Source organism: Carettochelys insculpta, chromosome 15 (assembly GCF_033958435.1).
Source record: "Carettochelys insculpta isolate YL-2023 chromosome 15, ASM3395843v1, whole genome shotgun sequence".
In the NCBI taxonomy this organism is placed as follows: domain Eukaryota; kingdom Metazoa; phylum Chordata; order Testudines; family Carettochelyidae; genus Carettochelys; species Carettochelys insculpta.
Genome location: NC_134151.1, coordinates 36,470,576 through 36,494,596, shown reverse-complemented (window position 1 = coordinate 36,494,596; position 24,021 = coordinate 36,470,576). Strand labels below are relative to the sequence as shown.

General features: G+C 43.2%; 1 protein-coding gene across 6 annotated transcripts in view; it reads right to left on the bottom strand.

The window, feature by feature from the left end:
* SGCD (sarcoglycan delta) overlaps positions 1-24,021 on the bottom strand; it is a 626,611-nt gene that overhangs the window by 68,537 nt on the left and 534,053 nt on the right. For all 6 annotated transcript variants that reach the window (XM_075009828.1, XM_075009824.1, XM_075009826.1 and 3 more), the window contains one exon: positions 2,681-2,753. In XM_075009828.1, the coding sequence (XP_074865929.1) occupies positions 2,681-2,753 (73 nt within the window). The remainder of the gene's footprint in view (positions 1-2,680; positions 2,754-24,021) is intronic.

Here is a 24,021-nt window from a genome sequence, read left to right as displayed (position 1 = left end):
ACTCCCAGAAGAAAACATTTAATGCAAGACACTTGAGCTGCATATGCTTCAAGAGACTCATATACCTATGGAGAATGAATCATTTATTGGTTAGGAAGGTGTATCTAACACTGCCCTGAGCCTGTCTGGAACACTGTGAACAAAGATGCCCTTGACAATGGCTACAGGACGGCCTTATTTCAAAGTAAGATATTTTGAAACAGCTATTTCGAAATATCTTATTTCAAAATAATACAGCCACACACAACATGTATTTCAAAATAGCACCCAGCTATTTCAAAATAGTATTTCCAGGCCCATAGTGCTCTTTTGAAAGAGTGCCGCTGGAGCTCATTACGGCATATTTCAAAATAGGTGTGATTCCTCAGGAAATGAGGTTTACCAGAATTGAAATTATGCACCCGCTATTTCAACTTTATTTCAAAAGAGCGTGTGCATCATTTAGATGCTGCCAAAGTTTTTTTGAAATAACTGCTGTTATTTTGAGATGACTTGGCCATGTAGACAACATAATCCTAGTGCCTCTCCCCTTGGAGATTACACTGGTGCAGAGCAGTTTTAATTCCTGCAAATGGATGCAGTGTTCAATAGCACCCAAGAACCATTTACAGAAAGCCTAGTGGAAGTTAGGCTCCTAAGTGCCCATGCAACTTCTGAAAATGGGACAGTGAAAAATTTATCTCAAGTCACGATCCTTGCTGTGAAGGCTGCCAGGGGATGTGTTGTACCAGTACGTCTTCTGCCTGCCTGACCTTTCTTCTGCTCATGCTATTCCCACTGGCTGTCTGCCAGCAGCACTCACTGGAAGGGAGGTGGCATCTACTTTAAGTTCCCGTATGATCTCTCCTTTTCTGCCCTGGAGATGCTGCACGTGGGTTTACGCTGGCTGAACTGCCATGCTCTGGGTTGCCACAAAACTTTGAAGAAAACAATAAAATATGGAAGGGGAGGAAGCAGGGTTTATATCGGAGCAGATAGCAACACGGTGAACTTCCTAAAGAACTGAACCAAAATCCTGTTGCATTGTTGAAGGCTAACAGCATACTGAGGTGCATTAGTAGGAGCACTGCCAGCACATCTAGGGAAGTGATTATTCCCTTTTATTTGGCACTGGTGAGGCCACATCTGGATACTGCATCTAATTCTGGGCACCCGCATTGCAGAAAGGATGTGGATGTATTTGACAGAGTCCAGTGCAGGGTGATGAAAAAGCTTTGGGGGCTGGAGCACGTGATTTAGGACCAGCTGAGGGATTTGGGCTTATTTAGTCAACAGAAGGGAAGAGTAAGGTGGGGTGGGTGATCACATGGCAGCCTGCAACTTTCTGAAGGGGTGTCCCAGAGAGGACGTTCTCACTGGTGACAGATGAGACCATTGCTCCTCATTATTTCAAGTTGTGGTGGGGGAGGTCTAAGATGGATATTAGGAAAATCTACTTCACTAGGAGGATGGTGAAGCTCTGCATTGGGTTGTCTACAGATGTGGTGGAATCTCCTTCCTCAGAGACGGGTACAGGCTTGACAAAGCTCTAGCTGGGACGATTTAGTTGGGATTATCCCTGCTTTGAGCAGGGGATTGGACTCAATGACCTTGTAGCTGGTAAGTGGCGGGCAAGGCTCTCCCTGCAGCTCAAGCCTCAGCAACTGAAACAGAATGAAATTCAAACTGGGAAGTGTTGTGTGTTGCCTTCTGGACCCTGTGTTGGCCAAGTCCCTCTTTCCAGCTGCACCCCCACATTCATCAAAATAACCAGACACTGTTGGAAGAGTTTGTTCCCATAACCAGCCCCCACACTCAGAAGCGCCACAGGCTGTTCATCCAGATTGACCCTGCCCATTCTTAGAGTACATAGGAAGGATGGCCTGTGGGTAGTACAGTACTCTAGATCTTGGGAGACCTTGGTTCATATCCCTTCCCTGTCATGAACTGCCTGTGTGACATGAGACAAGTCACTTGGCCTCTTGGTGTCTTAGTTCTCCATCTATGAAGCGAGGATAGCTGCCTTGCCTTGCAGCTGTTATGGGCAGGCAAACACATTAAATATTATGAGGTGCTTTAAGATCTATTGGAGAAAAGTGCTACAAGAGAGCTAGGAATTATCAAGATGAAATAAATAAAATTCTGTACTCAAGTGAAGGCAAAGCTGATTCTCTAGAGTGGTGCTATTTATTCCTACTATGTGGTGCTCTCTGGTATTTCTGTGAATGCCAGCAACAGAGACTTGCATGTACAGATAGTCACCGTTAGCGGGTCAGAGAAGGGGTTCACATTTCTATAAGGGAGAAAAGTCTACTAGTGCCTCATCCTTTTGCCTGCTGTCCTTTCCTCTGATTGAACATGGCCTCCATTACCTCTAGTTGCTACAGCCAGGAAAATATTTCTATTTTCCTTTCTGAAGACTGAGCCCTGGCTAAGCAAAGGGTGTTACAGAGGAAAGATGACGGTTTCATGACTCATGCTTTCTTTTGACACAGGCGTAGAGATTTGCTTTAAAGTGCTTTTTTTTTCTCCTTTCTGTTCCACAGCATTCCCTCTCTGAGGTTAGCCTGTAATCTCTGCTCAGTGCATTCCAAAGGGAATTCCTCAACTGCTCGTGCAGGGATAGAAACGCCGCCACTCAGGATGCAGAATTCCAACAAGGTGCCACTGAGTTACATTGAAATCATATTCCAAAGTTTACCTTAGTTCCTTGAAGGGGTCTGCCCTGACACTGGGAGTTTCTATAGATTTAGGGAACACTGTGCCTTCTGCTCCTGAAATAACAAAACAGAACACAAGTTGTAGACGTTACAAACTGTAAGAAGGGGATAGTCTCTCAAATCACACTTGGCACAATTTACAGGCAATCTGACCCCTGCATGCCCCTACAAAAAGCCAGGTTCAGAATGCTGGGCTGAGTTTTCCAACCTGGTTGCCTCATTGGCACCCTGAACATGGATCCACTCTGCACAATATAATTGCTTTTGTCCTGAGAATGGAAAAGATGCAGGCAGCCAACCTGGAAAAATGTAACGCCCTTGTTATGCATAAGCATCTCTCAGACAGAGGCATACTTCGTTAGCTAATACAGATGTGCAACACGAAGCAGACCTGTCCCTAGGAGGGTGTGGGGCCAAGGGCAAGTTATCTCAGTGCCCCCTCCCCCTTAACATTTTTAAACCAATGAAATCTGGTTACAGTGACCTTCAAGGGTAGCTGCAGGTTAAACCATAATGCTCAGCCGTATAATTATGTTATATCATAGCTCGTTTTTATCATTATAAGGAAGTTTGTATAATTGAAAAACCTCACTGATCACAATCAGCGTCACCTGCTTACACTTGGAAATCCACCTTTCTGGACTTCCTTGCAGCAAACTCTGCTATTAGAGCCTGGTAATCCAGGTGTGATGCTACTTCACTCTCAATGGACAGCATGGCAAGCCCCTGACCCTCTCTTGAGATAGAGTTGCCTGCAGGTAGCTCTTAATTTTTAATTTGGAGAAACATCACTCCCCTTAACTCACTCTGACTTGGATTGGCAATACAATCCTGCTTGCTAGTACTGGATTTGGAAAGGCACTGCCATGCAATGTAAGAACCACAAGGGCTGGAAGGCAGTACTTTTTCCCTCAGGGATGAATTCTCCTAGCACCTGAATTATATTTTCTTGATTTGTCTCTGTGACTGCTAGTGCTAGCAGCTGGGGTGCATTGGACCCTGGAGGACCAGCTGAATGCAGGACGCTGGGGGATGCACTGGAATAAATGGCTGGTATTATGTCTTCATACACTCAAAATCCTAGGGCTGGAAGAGACTTCTTGAGGTCAAGTCCAAGCCCTTGCCCTAACGAAATCATCCCAGCCAGAACTCTGTCAAGCTGGGACTTAAAAAGCTCTAGGGATGGAGATTCCACCCAGTCTCTAGGTAACCCATTCCAGTGCTTCACCACCCTCTCTAGGCTACATCTACATTATGTGATAAATTAGAATTTAAGGCATTTAGATTGACTGTACCAAGTGACTGTCTTCACTGTAAATACCATTAGCTTGATTTAGGGAGCACAAATATCGATAGCATAACATCATTGGAAAAGAGCAGGTGTAGCATCAAGTTCGAATTTAAAAGTTGAAATGAAGGCTAGTGTGGAAGCGCCATGTCTTTGAATCAAATTCATTTGCCTCCAGAGGCTGACTGGTGCTGCTGCACCTGGTTCCCTGCCACTTGTGGGAGCCAGGAAACTGACCAGCACAGTCATAAAATCAAACGTAATGAAATCAAATTTATCTGGTAGTGTAGACGTAGCCCTAGTGAAATAGGTTTTCCTTATATCCAAGTCTTCCTCACCTGACCACTCAGTCCTTCTCTACCACCATACCGACATATCTCCCTCCTCCCATTGCTCCATACCACTCCCCCTCTAATTCCCCACTCCTCTGGCTCCTAATTACTTCCTTGTCCAGGAAGCACTCACATGCCTAATTCCAACCCCCTTATCCTCCAAGACAAGATAACATTTTCAGCAAATTACTTGGGAGTAGTGACTAAATTGTGGTCTTTTTATAACGGCCTGGAGTTTACAGTTCATGGGACTGGGAAACAATATTCTAACCACAACCAGTGAAGCTTCTAATCCATGAAAGTTTTCAGACAGGCTCAAATTAAGCTCATCTATTTTACTTAAGCCAGACTTCCTTTCAGAAAACGAGCCACCTCCTAGCCTGTCTTCTCAATAGCAATTGCTGTGATAGAGCAAGTCCCACTTTCCTTAAGCAGTGATAAAGACACTTATACAATGGGAATTGGAATGAGAAAAATCCACCCACTTCACTGAAGCCTTTGGCCGGCTCTCATGCAGTTACAAATTCAGGCTAGTTCCTGACCCAAGCTAGTTTGGTATAGATGACTTCTAGGAAATTCTGTATCTTGATTGTAATCAATCCCATAAGATGCTCCCTGGACCTCTGGCAGTTTCCGTTACTCAGAACTGGGTCAAAGACAGGCTATACTGGAAAGTAAGTATCCTGTGAATTGGGAGGGTCTAAAACAGTTGGCCGAAAGTGAGTACTATTCAGAAATTTACGTCCAGTCATAACCAGTTTGTTTCCCGTTGCTCCTGTTCCTTCACAATCTCATGCTATGTCTAGACAAGAGGAATATGTTGGCAAAATAGCTATTTTGTTGACAAAACCCACTGAGGCCGTGTCTACACTAGCCCCAAACTTTGAAATGGCCACGCAAATGGCCATTTCGAAGTTTACTAATGAAGCGCTGAAATACATATTCAGCGCTTCATTAGCATGCGGGCGGCCGTGGCACTTCGAAATCGCCGCGCCTCGCCGCTGGGCGGCTCGTCCCGACGGGGCTCCTTTTCGAAAGGACCCCGCCTACTTCGAAGTCCCCTAATTCCCATGAGCTGATGGGAATACAAATAAATACAAATGAGCTGATGGGAATAAGGGGACTTCAAAGCTGATGGGAATGCAAATAAATATAAATGAGCTGATGGGAATAAGGGGACTTCGAAGTAGGCGGGGTCCTTTCGAAAAGGAGCCCCGTTGGGACGAGCCGCATGGCGGCGAGGTGCGTCGATTTCGAAGTGCCGCGGCCGCCCGCATGCTAATGAAGCACTGAATATGTATTTCAGCGCTTCATTAGTAAACTTCGAAATGGCCATTTGTGTGGCCATTTCGAAGTTTGGGGCTAGTGTAGACGTAGCCTGAGTGTCCAGATCCACAAGCTTGTTCTGTCGACAGTAAATCGACAAAACGCAGTGGTTTTGTCAACAGCTGTACCTCACTCACCACAAGGAAGAACGCCACTGTTGACAGAGATCTGTCCACAAAATGTCAGTCTGGACATTCTGGGGGGGCCTTTGGTTGACAGAAAAGGCTTCTGGGACACACACAACCCTGTCTGCTATGCTTCTGGGTAGCCCTTTTGCTGATAGAGTGGCTGGGCAGTCCGGCTGCTCTCTGTTGACAGAGCACATCACTCTTTTGATCTACTTGGTGGTCTGGTCACAATCTGTCCACAGTAGTTTTGTTGCAAGATGGATTCTGACAAAAACTTCTGCCAACAAATCCCTGTAGTTTAGACATAGCCACAGTTATGAACATTTTATTTGTATTTGGTTAGAACATAAGAACATAAGAATTCTTGTGTTCTTATGTTCTAATGGCCATACTGGGTCAGACCAAAGGTCCATCCAGCCCAGTATCCCGTCTGCTGACAGTGGCCAATGCAAGGTGCCCCAGAGAAGGAGAACAGAAGACAATGATCAAGTGATTTATCTCCTGCCATCCATCTCCTGCCCTTGTACTGAAGGCTAGGGCACCATACTTTACCCCTGGCTAATAGCCATTTATGGACCTAACCTGCAAAAATTTATCAAGCTCTTTTTTAAACCCTAATAGAGTCCTGGCCTTCACAGCCTCCTCCGGTAAGGAGTTCCACAGGTTGACTGTGCACTGTGTGAAGAAAAATTTCCTTTTATTAGTTTCGAACCTACTACTCATCAATTTCATTTGGTGTCCCCTAGTTCTTGTATTATGGAAAAAGGTAAATAATTTTTCTATATTCACTTTCTCCACACCATTCATAATTTTATATACCTCTATCATATCGCCCCTCAATCGCCTCTTTTCCAGACTGAAAAGTCTCAGTCTCTCTAGCCTCTCCTCATATGGGACCCGTTCCAAACCCCTAATCATCTTAGTCGCCCTTTTCTGAACCTTTTCTAATGCCAATATATCTTTTTTGAGGTGAGGAGACCACATCTGCACGCAGTACTCAAGATGTGGGCGTACCATAGTTTTATATAGGGGAAGTATGATATCTTTTGTCTTATTATCTATCCCTTTTTTAATAATTCCGAACATCCTATTTGCTTTACTAACTGCCGCTGCACACTGCGTGGATGTCTTCAGAGAACTATCCACTATTAACTCCAAGATCCCTTTCCTGATCTGTCGTAGCTAAATTTGACCCCATCATGTTGTACGTGTAATTTGGGTTATTTTTTCCAATGTGCACTACCTTACATTTACCCACATTAAATTTCATTTGCCATTTTGCTGCCCAATCACTCAGTTTGCTGAGATCTTTTTGTAGTTCTTCACAATCCCTTTTGGTTTTGACTGTCCTGAACAACTTGGTGTCATCTGCAAACTTTGCCACCTCACTGCTTACCTCATTTTCTAGATCACTGATGAACAAGTTGAACAGGATCGGTCCCAGGACTGACCCCTGGGGAACACCACTAGTTACCCCCCTCCATTGTGAAAATTTACCATTTATTCCAACCCTTTGTCTTCTGTCTTTTAACCAATTCCCGATCCATGAAAGGATCTTTCCTCCTATCCCGTGACCGCCTAATTTACACAAAAGCCTTTGGTGTGGGACCGTGTCAAAGGCTTTCTGGAAATCTAGGTATATTATGTCCACTGGGTGCCCCTTGTCCGCATGTTTATTAACCCCTTCAAAGAATTCTAATAGATTAGTTAGACACAACTTCCCTCTGCAGAAACCATGCTGACTTTTGCCCAACAATTTGTGCTCTTCTACGTGCCTTGCAATTTTATTCTTTACTATTATTTCTACTAATTTGCCTGGTACTGATGTTAGACTTATCGGTCTATAATTGCCAGGGTCTCCTCTGGAGCCTTTTTTAAATATTGGCGTTATATTGGCCGTCTTCCAGTCATTGGGTACCGAAGCGGATTTAAAGGATAGGTTACAAACCACTGTTAATAACTCCGCAATTTCACATTTGAGTTCTTTCAGAACCCTTGGGTGAATACCGTCTGGTCCTGGAGACTTGTTACTATTCAGCTTATAAATTAACTCCAAAACCTCCTCTAATGTCACTTCAATCTGGGAGAGTTCCTCAGATTTGTCACCTAAAAAGGCTGGCTCAGATTTAGGAACCTCTGTAACATCCTCAGCCGTGAAGACTGAAGCAAAGAAATCATTTAATCGCTCCGCAATGGCACTGTCTTCCTTGATCGCTCCTTTTATATCTTTATCATCCAAGGGCCCTACTGCTTTTTTAGCGGGCTTCCTGCTTCTAATGTATTTAAAAAACATTTTACTATCGTTTTTTGAATTTTTGCCTAGCTGTTCCTCAAAATCCTTTTTGGCTTTTCTTACTACATTATGACACTTAATTTGGGAGTGTTTATGTTCCTTTCTATTTTCCTCACTAGGATTTGACTTCCACTTTTTAAAAGCTGCCCTTTTCTCTCTCACTGCCTTTTTAACATGGCTGTTAAGCCATCGTGGTTCTTTGTTAGGTCTCTTACTGTGTTTTTTTATTTGGGGTATACATTTAAGTTGGGCCTCTAGTATGGTGTCTTTAAACAGTTTCCATGCAGCTTCCAGGGATTTTAGTTTAGTTACTCTTCCTTTTAGTTTCTGTTTAACTAGCTTCCTCATTTTAGTGTAGTTCCCCTTTTTGAAATTAAATGCCAGAGTGTTTGACCGCTGCCGTGTTCTTCCCAACACAGGAATATTAAAAGTTATTATATTGTGGTCACTATTTCCAAGCAGTCCAGCAACAGTTACCTCTTGGACCAGATCCTGCGTTCCAGTCAGGACTAGATCAAGAATTGACTCTCCCCTTGTGGGTTCCTGTACTAGCTGCTCCAAGAAGCAGTCATTTAAGGCATCAAGAAATTTAATCTCTGAATGCCATCCTGAGGTGACATGTACCCAATCAATATGGGGATAATTGAAATCTCCTATTATACTGTGTTTTTTATTGTGATAGCCTCTTTAATCTCCCTTAACATTTCAGCATCACTATCACTGTCCTGGTTAGGTGGTCGGTAATATATTCCTAATGCCATATTCATATTAGAGGAATGAATTGTTATCCATAATGATTCTATGGAACATTTTGATTCTTTTAGGATTTTTGTTTCATTTCATTCTATATTATCCTTCACATATAGTACCACTCCGCCACCCGCACGACCTGTTCTGTCTTTCTGATATAATTTATATCCCGGTATGATAGTGTCCCACTGATTGTCTTCATTCCACCATGTTTCTGTGATGCCTATTATGTCAACTTCCTCCTTTGATATGAGGTACTCCAGTTCACCCATCTTATTAGACAGACTCCTAGCATTTGTGTAAAAGCACTTTAAAAAACTACCACTATTTATATGTCTGCCTTTCACAGACGCCTTGGATTTTTTTATATGCGATTGTTTCACATCTGATCTTGCCCATATATTATTTCCCACGTTCCCTATCTGACTAACTTCTAGAGAATCCCTATCTATGGAGCCTCGTGTAAGACAAGTCTACGTCCGATCCATGTGCTCCCCCGCACCAATTGGCTTTCCCCCACCTCTTAGTTTAAAAACTGCTCTACGACCTTTTTAATGTTTAATGCCAGCAGTTTGGATCCACCTTGATTTAGGTGGAGCCCATCATTCCTGTATAGGCTCCCCCTACCCCAAAAGTGTCCCCAGTTCCTAATAAATCTAAACCCCTCTTCCCTACACCATCGTCTCATCCACGCATTGAGACTCTGAAGTTCTGCCTGTCTATCTGGCCCTGCGCGTGGAACTGGAAGCATTTCAGAGAATGCCACCATAGATGTTCTGGATTTCAGTCTCTTTCCTAGTAACCTAAATTTGGCCTCCAAAACATCTCTTCTACCCTTTCCTATGTCATTGGTACCGACATGTACCACGACCACCGGCTCCTCCCCAGCACTGCCCATAAGTCTGTCTAGATGCCTCGAGAGATCTGCAACCTTCGCACCAGGCAGGCAAGTCACCATACGGTTCTCCCGGTCATCACAAACCCAACTATCTCTATTTCTAATGAAATTGAAAAGAAAAGAAAAGAAAACACTTATTGTTCATACTTCTTTTCCATACATTTTGCAAACTCCTGCTGTGAGAGCATCATGCCCATTACTCCCTCCTGCAACGTATCCTAATAAAGCTGCAACGTTACAGATATTTAGTCAGATGTGGATTCTTGTAAAAAATCTGGCCTGTTAACAACAGAATTCCAAAGTCGCTAGATTCCAATAACATCCACTCTGCAAACATCTCAGTTTTCATTTGCTTAGCTTGAGGAAAGAAGATTTCTTGCAAATATGATAAATATGCACTCTGAAAATTTTCACATGCATCCCCTGCCTGTCGTTCCAACTGGTGGCATCTCATCCCTCCTCCACCTTTACTGAACATACAGCAAAGTTAAGGGACATTTACTACTATCTATCTTTGGTCTCCTGACCAAAGTAGTTCATATCCACAGCGAAAGATTTATAGTATCTAATTCTGTTTCATTTTAAAGCATTGAAAGTATTTTTCCCATCTGATAAGACTAACATAGAACATCCTCATTGTCTACAAACAGCTAGATACAGTTAAGCAGACAACAATCCTATGCATCTGAAGTACTGTGCATGCCTAGATAATAAATTATTATATTATTATTATTTCAGAAAGATGTCTATTAAAACCCCTACCTACCAGTTCTCTCTTTTGCCACCGTCTAATTTTGTAGTGATAAATATTCATACACAGTTTGAGTGAAAAATCCATAAACCCATTTCAGCTTTATTTTAAGTTCCGTCTAATATTCCTCAAAAATAATTTCATCAATGTGTTTCCATTAGCTGGTTCTCTGTCCAGTAACTTAATTCCACACAATCAATCAGGCACTTATACAGCATGTGATGGGCTCTATCTAAAGGGTTTGAATCACAGAGAAGAGTCACTCAGGAGTTGTTTTTTCTCTGAACTGGCGTATGGTGGTGGGGTATACCAAGTATTTCACGTTAGCTGTGTCTACACGTGCACGCTACTTCGAAGTAGCGGCACTAACTTCGAAATAGCGCCCGTCGCGGCTACATGCGTCGGGCGCTATTTCTAAGTTAACTTCGACGTTAGGCGGTGAGACGTCGAAGTCGCTAACCTCATGAGGGGATCGGAATAGCGCCCTACTTCGACGTTCAACGTCGAAGTAGGGACCGTGTAGACAATCCGCGTCCCGCAACGTCGAAATTGCTGGGTCCTCCATGGCGGCCATCAGCTGGGGGGGTTGAGAGATGCTCTCTCTCCAGCCCCTGCGGGGCTCTATGGTCACCGTGGGCAGCAGCCCTTAGCCCAGGGCTTCTGGCTGCTTCTGCGGCAGCTGGGGATCCATGCTGCAGGCACAGGGTCTGCAACCAGTTGTCAGCTCTGTGTATCTTGTGTTGTTTAGTGCAACTGTGTCTGGGGGGGGGCCTTTAAGGGAGCGGCTTGCTGTTGAGTCCTCCCTGTGACCCTGTCTGCAGCTGTGCCTGGCACCCTTATTTCGATGTGTGCTACTTTGGCGTGTAGACGTACCCTCGCAGCGCCTATTTCGATGTGGTGCCACGCAACGTCAAAGTTGAACATTGACGTTGCCAGCCCTGGAGGATGTGTAGACGTTATTCATCGAAATAGCCTATTTTGATGTTGCTACATCGAAATAAGCTATTTCGATGTTGGCTTCACGTGTAGACGTAGCCGTTGTGAGTCTTATGCTAAGGTAATAACTTCTGTTCAACCTCAGATATTTTTCTTTCATTTGCGACAGTATGCTATGAAGTGACGAGCCTTATTCCCACTCTGTCTCAAGGGAAAATGTTTTGATATCAGCTCTTTTGACTATCCTGTTACATCAGCTGCTAGGGGCAAACTGCACTGATTACAAACAGAAACAAGTTCAGGACCCAGATGGAAACACTGATTATTTTTAAGCTATTTCTCACCACTTCCTTTTTTCTGTGGTCAACATTTCTTTCCTGTGCCATTTGCTCTTTTTTATTAATAACCCCAAATCTAAGGAGCAATTTTAGTATTGTTCACCACTGCTTTACAAGAAAATAAGAGTCAGCTTGCACTGCTGAAGAAATAAATTGTTTTCAGCTTGTTCAAACTTCTCTTTAAAAAAGCTCCCTGTGGTTTCACATAATCTGAAATTGTTTTGAGTCTGAGAAAAATGTAAACTGTTCTGATTTTCTGAAAAGCTTCTGTGGTCACCGTTATTTATCAGAGTACCTTTAGCAATTCACTAATTAAAATACTACACAACTAGCTTCTCTTCTGTGGGACCCAGCAGGTCAACATGCAACCCTCTTTAGAAAGTTAATGACAGGGCCAACATATTTGAGGAAACTGAATCCAGCACAATGTAGCCAATAATGATCTGTGGCTGCTTCTTTTAATTCAGAACTACTTTAAAAGCTGGATTCCTCCTTAATCTATATTCTTATAAAGGTGAGCACAAGAATAGGTTGGGTCCCTGTGTAATCTCATGAAATCTGAAATCAGTAAGAGTTCCATTCTGCGGCTCACCGATAATAACATGACTTGTTTCTGACAGGGTCATGGGGAAAGTCGTGAACTTTTCTTTGGCACACTAGCCATTATCAGGCCCACTGGTAGGAGCGGGGGTTAGGGGAAAAGGGGCAATTGCTACTACAGTGGCAGTGGCTGGAGCTCCTGACCCTTTGGAGCCTGCGGCTGCCAGAGAGCAGTGGGGGCAGTGCTGTGGTAGGGGCGGTGCTGAGGGCTGACTGCACCTGGCCCCTCCTCTTCTGACCTTGGCCCCACCCCTTCTGGGCATGGAGCTGGCCCCTCCTCCTACCTGGCCCTGGGGCACGCGGTGCCTGTTGGGCCATTGGCCACCATTTTGCAATGACCCATATGGTTTCCACTCCGCCATGTTCCCTTTCCTTTGTCACCATTTTTCAAGGCTTCCAGAAGAAAATCATCGGTACTAGTGACAAGCGTGTTTACTTTTCAACAGAAATAAAAAACCAGATATTTGGAAAGTGGACAAATCGTTAAACAAGCCAAAATTCAGGATGGTATCCTTAGCCCCAAACAATTATCCGCATAAATTCTCTTCAAAGGGAAATAAATGCTATAAATCTTGTGGGCCTGATAATACAGACTCTTTTTGGAAAAATCAAACAAATGGAGTTTCTTATCTGGCATGAATGAAACAGACTTCTTATCTGCACTATGAAATTTACATATCAGTAATAACAACCAGTCCTGTGGCTCCTTAGGGTATGTCTACCCAGCAGTAGTACTCTGAAATAAGAGAACCTGGAATAGCTTATTTTGAAATAACGCAGCTAAACACAAAAATGCATTTCAAAATAGCACTTAGCTATTTAGAAATCTAGCATCTACACACATAAAGCCTATTTCAAAATAGAGCCATTGGATGTATTACCGTTTATTTAGAAATAGGCACTATTCCCTGTCTTAGCAGCACCTATTTCAAAATAGGCACTATTCCTCAAAGAAGGAGGATTACCAATTTTGAAATAAAGCAACCGCTATTTCAAATTTATTTCTAAATAGCAGTTGTGTTGTGTAGAAGCTAGAATAGTTATTTCGAAATAATAGCTGTTGTTCTGAAATAACATTGCTGTGTGGACCTGCCCTTAGAGACTAACATATTTATTAGATCATCATCTTTTATGGGGGTAAAACTCACTTCCTCAGATAGATTTGGAATGGAAATACAGAATCTGGGGTTTACAGAACGAGGGAGGAACCATAAAAGAATTTTCCTGTCACTCATAGGACCAGTTAATAAAGCAAATTAAATTGAATAGCTGTGTTTATACTGAGCCCCAATGCCGACAGTTTGATGCAAATAAGCGTGCTCAAAAATGCAAAATGGTGGTCTATTTGCATACTCGTGTGGCTAATGTGTATATTCAGAGGCTAATTTGCATATTCACAACAGATATCAAGCCATGTAGACGTGGCTCTGCCAGCAAAAACCCCCTTTGTCAGCAGAAACACATCTACATGGCTCAAATGGTGAGGCAAATATGCAAATTGGCCTCATGAATATGCACATTAGCTGCACAAATATGCAAATAAATAACCATTTTGCATTTTTGGGACTGCCTATTTGCATCAAACTGTCAGCACTAGGACTCAGTGTAGACACAGCCGATGTGTCCCATTCCTGCAAATATCAAAGGTAGGGAACTTGCCTTCAGTACTGGCACAGAAAAAAAAACCCACTATGGTTTTGGAGAAGACCAACTCCCTATTAAAATGCACTGAAAACAGTCTCCAGTGACTTAACATATATCCCAAAAGCAGATGACATTGAAAAGTATTTATTTAACAACAAAGGCAGTTTAAAGAATTCATCACAGTGCATTTAAATATCTTGCCTAATAAAACTAGATACAGTCTGAATTTGGAAGAAAGTAAAAAACCAGTAATCTGAGCAAAAACATGGAGTCCTGCAGCACCTTAAAGACTAATACACTTATTAGGGCATAAGCTTTCATGGGCTGCAGGCCACTTCATCAGAGTCAGTCCACTAAAACCTATGCCCTAATGAGTTTGTTGGTCTTTGAGGTGGCATAGGATGCCCTATTGTTTTTGCTGAAACAGACTAACATGGCTACCTCTCTAAAACTACTGTCTTTCAGTGTTTGATTTTTGTGTAGCCTCTGACTGATTCTAGACTTACTGATACAAATTTACAATGCTGAGAACACTGAAGCATTCATTCAATCATTTCAAATGAATGACCCTAAGTGTAGCGTGCACATAATTTCTAGCTGATTGAAACAGCATCATTTGACCAGTGCATATATAAAGATATATTTTTCTTGCCATTAATAAACTTGATTCCTGTGAAGCTGGTCCTACTGCTACTTTTCAGGTGCTGACAACCCAAGTGGCCACATATGGACTTGATTTTCTTGTGAAAATGTGGCAAGCAGAAAGCTGCACCATTCAAGTTAATGGGGGCTTTCACACAGACTTCAATGAACATAAGATCCAGCTCCTAAAGACAGGCAAAGAAAACATAGGAATAGAGTTTAAAACGAGTAACTGTAGCTATTATGGACCAGATCTTCAGCTGGTGTAAGTGAGTTATGATAACAGGGATCTGGCCCATTTTATCTAGGAAGGCACCCAGCAATACATGATTTGTTCAGTCCTACTTTGTCTAGTAGAAAGCTAAAGTCAAATGTCTTGGGGTTTGCTTTTACAGAACAAAACTGGCATGAATTTAAATAATACAAGTGATTCAAGCAACTATATTGTTTCTACACAATAGCAAAAGCAAAAAAGACACACTGAAATATACAAAGCATTATCTTCAATGGTATCCAGGGACATGCACTAAAAGTTTCTCTGACACTCAGGACTGAATAGTAACAGAGAGGAAGCTGTGCTAGTCTATACACTATCAAAACAAAAAGCAGTCAAGTAGCACTTTAAAGACTAGCAAAATAGTTTATTAGGTGAGCTTTCGTGGGGACAGACCCACTTCTTCAGACCATAGCCAGATTAGAACAGACTCAATATTTAAGGCACAGAGAACCAAAAACAGTAAGCAAGGAGGACAAATCAGAAAAAGATAATCAAGGTGAGCAAATCAGAGAGTGGAGGGGTGGGGGGGGAAAGTCAAGAATTAGATTGAGCCAAGTATGCAGATGAGCCCCTATAGCGACTCAGAAAGTTCCCATCATGACTTAAACCATGTGTTAATGTGCCGAATTTGAATATAAAAGCCAGCTCGGCTGCTTCCCTTTCCCGAATGGAGCGATAATTCTTCTTCGGTAACACACATACCTTTAGGTCATTGACAGAATGCCCCATTCCATTAAAATGTTGACTAACTGGTTTGTGGATCTGGAGTGTTTTGATGTCTGTTTTGTGCCCATTGACCCTTTGTCTAAGGGAGTTAGAAGTCTGTCCAATATACAAAGCATCTGGGCATTGTTGGCACATGATGGCATATATGATGTTAGTAGAGGAGCATGAGAAAGTGCCCGTGATTCTGTGAATATTGAATCCTCTACTAACATCATATATGCCATCATGTGCCAACAATGCCCAGATGCTTTGTATATTGGACAGACTTCTAACTCCCTTAGACAAAGGGTCAATGGGCACAAAACAGACATCAAAACACTCCAGATCCACAAACCAGTTAGTCAACATTTTAATGGAATGGGGCATTCTGTCAATGACCTAAAGGTATGTGTGTTACCGAAGAAGAATTATCGCTCCATTCGGGAAAGGGAAGCAGCCGAGCTGGCTTTTATATTCAAATTCGGCACATTAACACATGGTTTAAATCGTGATGGGAACTTTCTGAGACGCTATAGGGGCTCATCTGCATACTTGGCTCAATCTCATTCTTGAACTTCCCCCCCACCCCTCCACTCTCTGATTTGCTCACCTTGATTATCTTTTTCTGATTTGTCCTCCTTGCTTACTGTTTTTGGTTCTCTGTGCCTTAAATATTGAGTCTGTTCTGGTCTGGCTATGGTCTGAAGAAGTGGGTCTGTCCCCACGAAAGCTCACCTAATAAACTATTTTGCTAGTCTTTAAAGTGCTACTTGATTGCTTTTCGTTTTGATAGTGTAAAAGAATCTATGTTAGTGAATGAGCCGGGGGGGGCGGGGAATAAAAGTAGGTGGTGGCAACACTGACAGAAAAAGGATGTAGAAGTAGTGTTCCCACCTGAATGCTAAGACCTGATATTCTGGCACATGAACTTCTGACTGTCCCCTGTTGGACATAACCATTCCATTAGCCTAAAGGACAAGGACTGCCCTCTTTTGGCCGAGACACATTTGTCAGAAAGCTAATTAACAGCAAAGTGATTCAGGACAGGAACCATTATGTCTTTCATATGTTCTCTAAAACACCACCTACGTGTATTTCATTATACTTATTATGAGAATTTGTGTTGCAAATCTTGAAAAGGGCAGAAGGAAAGGTGAAAACCTTCAGCACATCCTATTCTCAGCTTTGTCTTAGTCTGAAATTTTCAGACACCCCTGTATTTTATTGCTTTGAGTTTCTGCTCATCAATTAAGCAGCTACTTAGCAGGGAATGATAATCCTGCTTTCAAATGGTTACTGAATTAGGTCATGGATCTGGAGCAAATCACACTGGAGTGGGCACTCAGATTTGTCCCTTAACATCTCACCTACCTACATACGGAGTTTTACCCAGTGTCTTATATCTGCCTACCATTCTAGTATGAATCCCAGACTGTTCTACCAGTACCATTAATAGGACAATGTGTAATTTTTCTTTACTTGCAAATTAGGGTCAGATCTGTCAGACCCTTATTCAACTGACTACCCCCTTTGGGCCAGATCCAAAATCCACTAGAGTCAATGGATCGACTCCCACAGAAGTCAAATGTACTTGGATAAGCCTGGCATGAGTAGCCTTACTGAAGCTGAGAGAAGTACTGGCACAAATAAGGAATACTCCTCCGTATAACTTTTTCAGGATCTGGCCCTTCGTTGATCTAGTAGGCTCCACACCTGCCATTTTTCAAACTCTCTGAAATATGTCCTTATTATACTGTTGACTGAGGCTGGATAATTCCCCCAAGGCAATAAGAGGACACAGTTTCTGAAAGAGGAATGCTCACTTGCATAAATGTAAATTCCGAAGAGTGTACAATGCAGAATTCTCTCTCTCAGGTCTGTGTTTGGCTGCTTTCAAATGCATGGGCAAAATGCCAATGTTCCCAGACTGCTGGCTTAAAACAAAGCAAACCGTAAGTGCCTCAAGAAACAGCTGGAAGGGTTTGAAGGTGAGGAAGAAACTTCATTTCTTCTCTCAGCTCAGCTGCAGTCCGTAGTCAAACAGTACAAATGGATCACTTTTTCTCATGCCTTTAATTACAGGGGGACAGTATAGTGATTGCTCATTGCATCCCATTTTGCTTTGTTAAATGTGGTTTGGTTTTTTTTTTGCACTCTAGTGATGCAAAGAAAACACATTAAGACTCCAGACAAACATTTTTGGTTGACAAATAGAGGAAATGAATATTATTTCCAGCCTCAGTACTGCCAGGGCTACAAATCTGTTATCTATGCTTGTCAAAATGTTTCACCAGTAACCTAATTTCTTCTGTCTGTTCTTCATTGCACTGATGGTAGAATGTGTCTCTTGCTCCGAGATGACATTATTAATACAACTTAATGTCCAGAGGAGCTCAGTTAGAACTGGACAAAAACTGAGAATGAGTGTTGTCAGGCAACGGCCAGATATTTTAACCCTCTCCAGTGATATCTTCCTGGTTTTGGAAGAGCTAGCCCATGCCATGGCAGCTGAGATGTTCCATCCCAGGAATTCTCTCTCTGTTTCACAACTGAGAACCAGGATTGCTATTTGTCCACATGGAGCATGTCGGCGGACAGAGCGGTGGGAGGGCTCATCATCCACTTCATTTTGACTTGGATCAGACTTTAAACTTCGCCCCCAAAGGTGGGAGACTAGTGCTCAGGATGCCCTGCAGAATCCAACCAATCATCCTTCCAAAATCCCACTCCCCACTGCACAGGAGAAGCAGAGGTTTTGCCCTGAACATTTCAGAGACAAACAGGCAGCCCACGCTGAAGTGCCTATGAAGAAAAATTACTATAATGCCTGAAAGTTCCCGAATTCATCATTTCTTTGGCTATAAAGGTAACTGACAAGCAAATGAATCCACTGAACTGTTATACAGTCAGTTCTCGATATAAGTCACTATGCTATAAGTTGTTTCCAAACCAAGCCACAGCACAGTGTCTCATGGAGACACCCACGCTCGAAAAACTGGCATCAACTAGATGTGGTCATCACTAGACATGATAACCTCAAAAACATCCTTCTGACACGCAGCTATCATAGTGCCGACTGTGATACAGATCACTCGCTTGTTTGCTCCAAACTCAAAGTGAGACCCAAGAAGCTGCACCACTCTAAACCAACTGGAAGGCCCCGCATTGTTGCCAGAAAGACAGAAAACTCAGAGAGAGCCAAAAAGTTCAGAGACACCCTCGAGGAGAATCTGTGCAGGAGCCCTGCGGTTGCCAATGTGACATCCAGATGGCAGCATCTGACGGATACAATTTACAACACGGCCTTGTCAGTGTTTGGAAGAAGAGCTGGAAACACAAATGACTGGTTCGAAGCTAACTCTGATGAGATGATTCCAGCCATCAAAAAGAAGCGTGCTGCACTCCTGGAGCATGAATGCTCACCGAGCCAGAGTACCCTGCAAGCACTCAGAGCAGCCAGAAAAACAGTACAGCAGACAGCCAGGCGCTGTGCCAACAACTACTGGCTCGAGCTATGCAGCAGCATCCAGACCTGTGCTGACTCTGGTAATCTCAGGGGAATGTACGAGGGCATCAAGAAGGCATTAGGACCCACCCAGAACAAGATGGCACCTCTGAAATCCAAATCTGGTGAAGTCATCACTGACAAAGCCAAGCACATGGAGCGCTGGGTCGAGCACTACTCCAAGCTGTACTCACTTGAGAACACTGTGGTTGATACAGCCCTCAATGCCTTCGAGCTCCCACCAGTAATGGATGAACTGGATCAGGAACCAACTGTGGACAAACTGAAGAAAGCCATCGACAGCATTGCAGTAGGAAAGGCCCCAGGCCAGGATGGTATACCACCAGAGGTAATCAAGTGTGCCACAGACACTCTCCTGGAACCCCTACATGAGCTACTGTGCCTGTGCTGGAGAGAGGGAGAGGTGCCACAGGACATGCGTGACGCTAACATTGTAACATTGTATAAGAACAAAGGAGACAGAAGTGACTGCAACAACTACCGTGGAATCTCCTTCCTAAGCATCACTGGTAAACTGTTCGCTCGCGTCATCCTCGGCAGACTCCAGAAGATTGCTGAGAGGGTGTACCCCGAATCACAGTGCGGATTCCGTGCAGAGAGATCTACCATTGACATGGTTCTCTCTGTGAGGCAGCTGCAGGAGAAGTGCAGGGAGCAGAGGAAGCCACTCTATATTGCCTTCATCGACCTGAGCAAGGCCTTCAACTTGGTCAGCAGGGATGGACTGTTCAAACTGCTCCACAAGATAGGCTGTCCACCACGGTTACTCCAGATGATCCAGTCTTTCCACGAAGACATGAGAGGAACCATCCAATATGATGGCACATTATCGGATGTTTTCAGCATCAGGAGCGGCGTCAAACAAGGATGCGTGCTTGCTCTGACATTGTTCGGGATCTTCTTCACACTCCTCCTGAAGCACGCCTTTGGATCTTCAACAGAGGGCATCTTTTTCCACACAAGATCTGATGGGAAACTGTTTAATCTTGCAAGGCTGAAAGCTAAGTCTAAGGTCCGGGAAGTCCTCATCAGAGATATGCTGTTCGCAGATGATGCTGCTGTAGTGTCACACACAGAAGACCAGCTTCAGAAACTGCTGGATCAGTTCTCCAAAGCATGCAAGGGCTTCGGGCTTTCCATCAGCCTAAAGAAGACGAACGTACTTGGTCAGGACGTTGCTGAATCTCCATCAATCAGCACTGACAACTATACATTAGAGGTTGTCCACGAGTTCGTTTACCTCGGGTCCACCATCACTGACACCCTGTCACTGGAGACTGAGCTAAATAGGAGGATCGGTAAAGCGGCCACAACTCTGTGCAGACTCAGCGAGAGAGTGTGGAATAACAACAAGCTGTACTCTCACACCAAAATGCAAGTCTACAGAACCTGCATCCTTAGCACCCTGCTTTACGGCAGCGAGTCTTGGACCCTGTATGCCCACCAGTAAAAGAGGCTGAACATCTTCCATTTGCGCTGCCTCAGGCGCATCCTTGGAATATCATGGAAGGACAGAGTGCCCAACACTGCTGTCCTTGAGCAAGCTGGAATCCCAACCATGCATACCCTCCTCAGGCAGCGGCGGCTCCGCTGGCTTGGCCATGTCCACAGGATGAACGATGGAAGGATTCCAAAAGACATCCTGTATGGTGAGCTAGCCTCTGGCAAAAGACCTCCCGGACGCCCCCAGTTGCATTACAAAGATGTTTGCAAGAGAGACCTCAGGGAGGCAGACATCGAGCTGGACAGCTGGGAGACGCTGACAGATGATCACAGCAGATGGAGGCAGGAACTACACGAGGGCCTTCAGAAGGGTGAGATGAGGATCAGACAGCTAGTAGAGGAGAAGCAAGCCCACAGAAAGCACAGTAAGGACCTGTCAGACACCCACTACACACGCAACAGATGCAGCAAGGACTGTCACTCTCGTGTGGGCCTTCACAGTCACAGTCGATGCTGCAAATGATGATCCCAAATGGAACTACGAAGGGTGCGATCCATAGTCTACGTAGACTGAAGGATGCCTACTACTATAAGTTGTTTCACATTTACACTATTGAAACTTTGAGGAACATGACATAAACATTCCTCGCACTGAACCTGTTACTTTTTTCAGAAAATGGAAAATTAGTGAACCCTCCCAGCATCCTCTGCAACTTTCCTCTGTCTCATTTTGCACGTAGGATAAAAATGCTTTAAAAATTATTTTGTATCAGGATCATTTCTTTAACTGTTGCTTAAAATGCTTTAAATATCTGGTACAGTCAGTGAGTGGTACATTAGGGAACGTGCCAATGGTCACATAGGCAAAATTTACACTCTTGCAGTCCCTATCCCCCTCTATTCACATTATTTCTTACGGGGGAAAATTCCTCATTGTGTGTTGTTTACGGTCCCTATCCCCAACATATAGCATACCCCCGTACTTATTCTCCAGTATAAAACTCAGCCAGCCCAGGATATGTAAGAATTTGCTAAAAGTGCAATGTGAAAAAAAGCAGGAAGCTTATTTGTTCTTTATCAGGCATAGCACTTCTTTTGTCCCTCCCAGGTCACGGCACTACAAGACCTAATCAAAACCTTTGTGATCCAAAGCTGTGGAGACAGCTGGGATGGTTTATACAGAGATATTAGTTCACCACATTCATATTAAACTGTGTCCTCTTCCTGCCCAAAGTGAAAAGTACTGAAGGCCGTGCAAATTCCTTTTTATCCTGCCTTGGGTAGTGGCAATCCAACACTTGCAAACACAAGCTTGCAAATCCAAAACAGATGACACCAAAAACAACCCTTTTGTTTTGAAATGATAGCTCTGCGAGATCATTGTGCAGAGAGTTCTTTACCCATCCATGTACTAGGTCATGCTTTCAATTTGTATTGCTTATTAATTAAAATCTTGATGGTGCTAATATGTTTCTCTTGTGAATAACAAAGTAGAAATGTGCCTTTGGAACAAATGACTGCAGACCTATTAATAAATTAGCAATTGCATTCCAGCACCTGTGACTCAGCTTGAGTTAATAGACACGTTAGTGAAATCAAACCTGCAGGAAAAAAATGCTCCTAAGAACAAGAATCCTGAAACAGAAAGGTCCAGAAAGGAACTGAGGTTACTAGCATGTGGTACACTTCAGGGTTCACATGGCATTTCCCATGGGCTCCTGCTTAGGGCCACAGGAGGATGTGAAAACAGGGAAACCAGAGTAGTTTTGCTACACAGATGAGGAGACAATGAAAGTTCCAAGAGGGCGTTGACATTCTAGTGTATAGGAGATGTACCATGGGCAGAATGAAGGTTAAGTCAAACTCCCCCGCAAGAGCTCCTGCAGATTCTGCAGGGAACCTGCGGATGGAGGAGACAACTCTCTGTGACCTCAAGAAAGCACAACCCCTGTAGCAGGCTGTGCGATGGGGAGAGGGTTGAAATCAGTGGGTAGCAATAATAAATATTGATACTATGGCAGTCAAGTTTGGGACTTCACTGACCTCAACTCAAACTCTACCCTGGAATTCTTATATTTTATACAATAGGGGCCTCATGCAAAGCCCAAAGAAATCAAAGGAAACTTTTAGATGCCTTATTAGTGGTCATTGTCAGACCATGGGAACCTTAAATATGGTACATGTTACAGTGACAATGTCCCCCACACATCTGTATCAGCACTTCCTCTACAGTTCAAAACCAGACATCAAAACAGCCAGGACACAGCAAAATGCTCTCCATACTGTCTTGTTTCAAGATCACTGCAGTTCATCTGGATTTCCTGCCATATTCAGTACAAGACGAACATCATTTCATTTTCCAGCATAAATATTAATCACCAGAGTTAGCTGGAAAGGTTTCCTCACAACAAACTTTGAAATCCAACCCCCTGAAAGATGTCAAGGCCTCTGGGAGACCTGATACCAGCACATCATCTCATGTTTTTTTAAAAGGCTAAAATTAAGCATCTGACCACAGTTTAATTTCTATAAAAAACTCAAGCTAATTTAAATTGCTTTGGATTTAATTAAAAATGTTTTTGTATAGAGATAATAATGCAACTCTGGTAATTAGCATCAAGTGGCATCTAGAGGGCATATTTAAAAACTAATCTGGAGAATAAATAGAGCTAATTAACAGCTAGACTAATGCTTTATGATTATCCTTTGTTTATAAACGCTATAATGTTCAATATGTTGTAAAAAAGAAATTGGTAATTAACGTATATCAAAGTTAGTTTTCCATGTTCTTGTACTGAAGTATCTCTCAGACACAACTTTTTAGAGACAGAGAGATAGCCATGTTAGCCTGTATTCTATCAAAACAAAAAAGTGGTCATGTAGCACTTTAAAGACTAACAAAATCTCTCTGTCACTACTCAACATGCAGGGCACTACATTCAGCTGTTTGGAATGGAGATCCATCAACTATATGAAAAAACTCACTCAGATACAGACAAACATCATCTTTCTTTTCAAATGCGAGAAAATGGACACCGTACCCAAGGGGCTGACAGTGAAAACCCCATTACAATCTATGTACTACATTGACAACAGAGAGAATCTATGCCACACACTGAGGACCTTTTTTAGATTATCATAATTTGTCATATTTCAGACGGGAAAAAGGAGGATGTGAAAAGGGGGAACTGTGTAAAGTACGGCATGCAAATTTATTTAGAGCCAGTTGGATTATCCTTCTACAAGTTGAACCTCTCTAGTTTGGCACTCTCGGGACTTGACCAGTGCTGGATGAGAGAATTTGCCAGACCACAGGAAGTCTTATTGTCTAGCACATTACCAACACTTCCACTGCTTACTGGGCTCTTAGGAGACATTCAGTGGTAACATACAACTAAGTAACAGCACAGACACCGAGAGCCAGGATGGTTGGCTGTGAACAAAC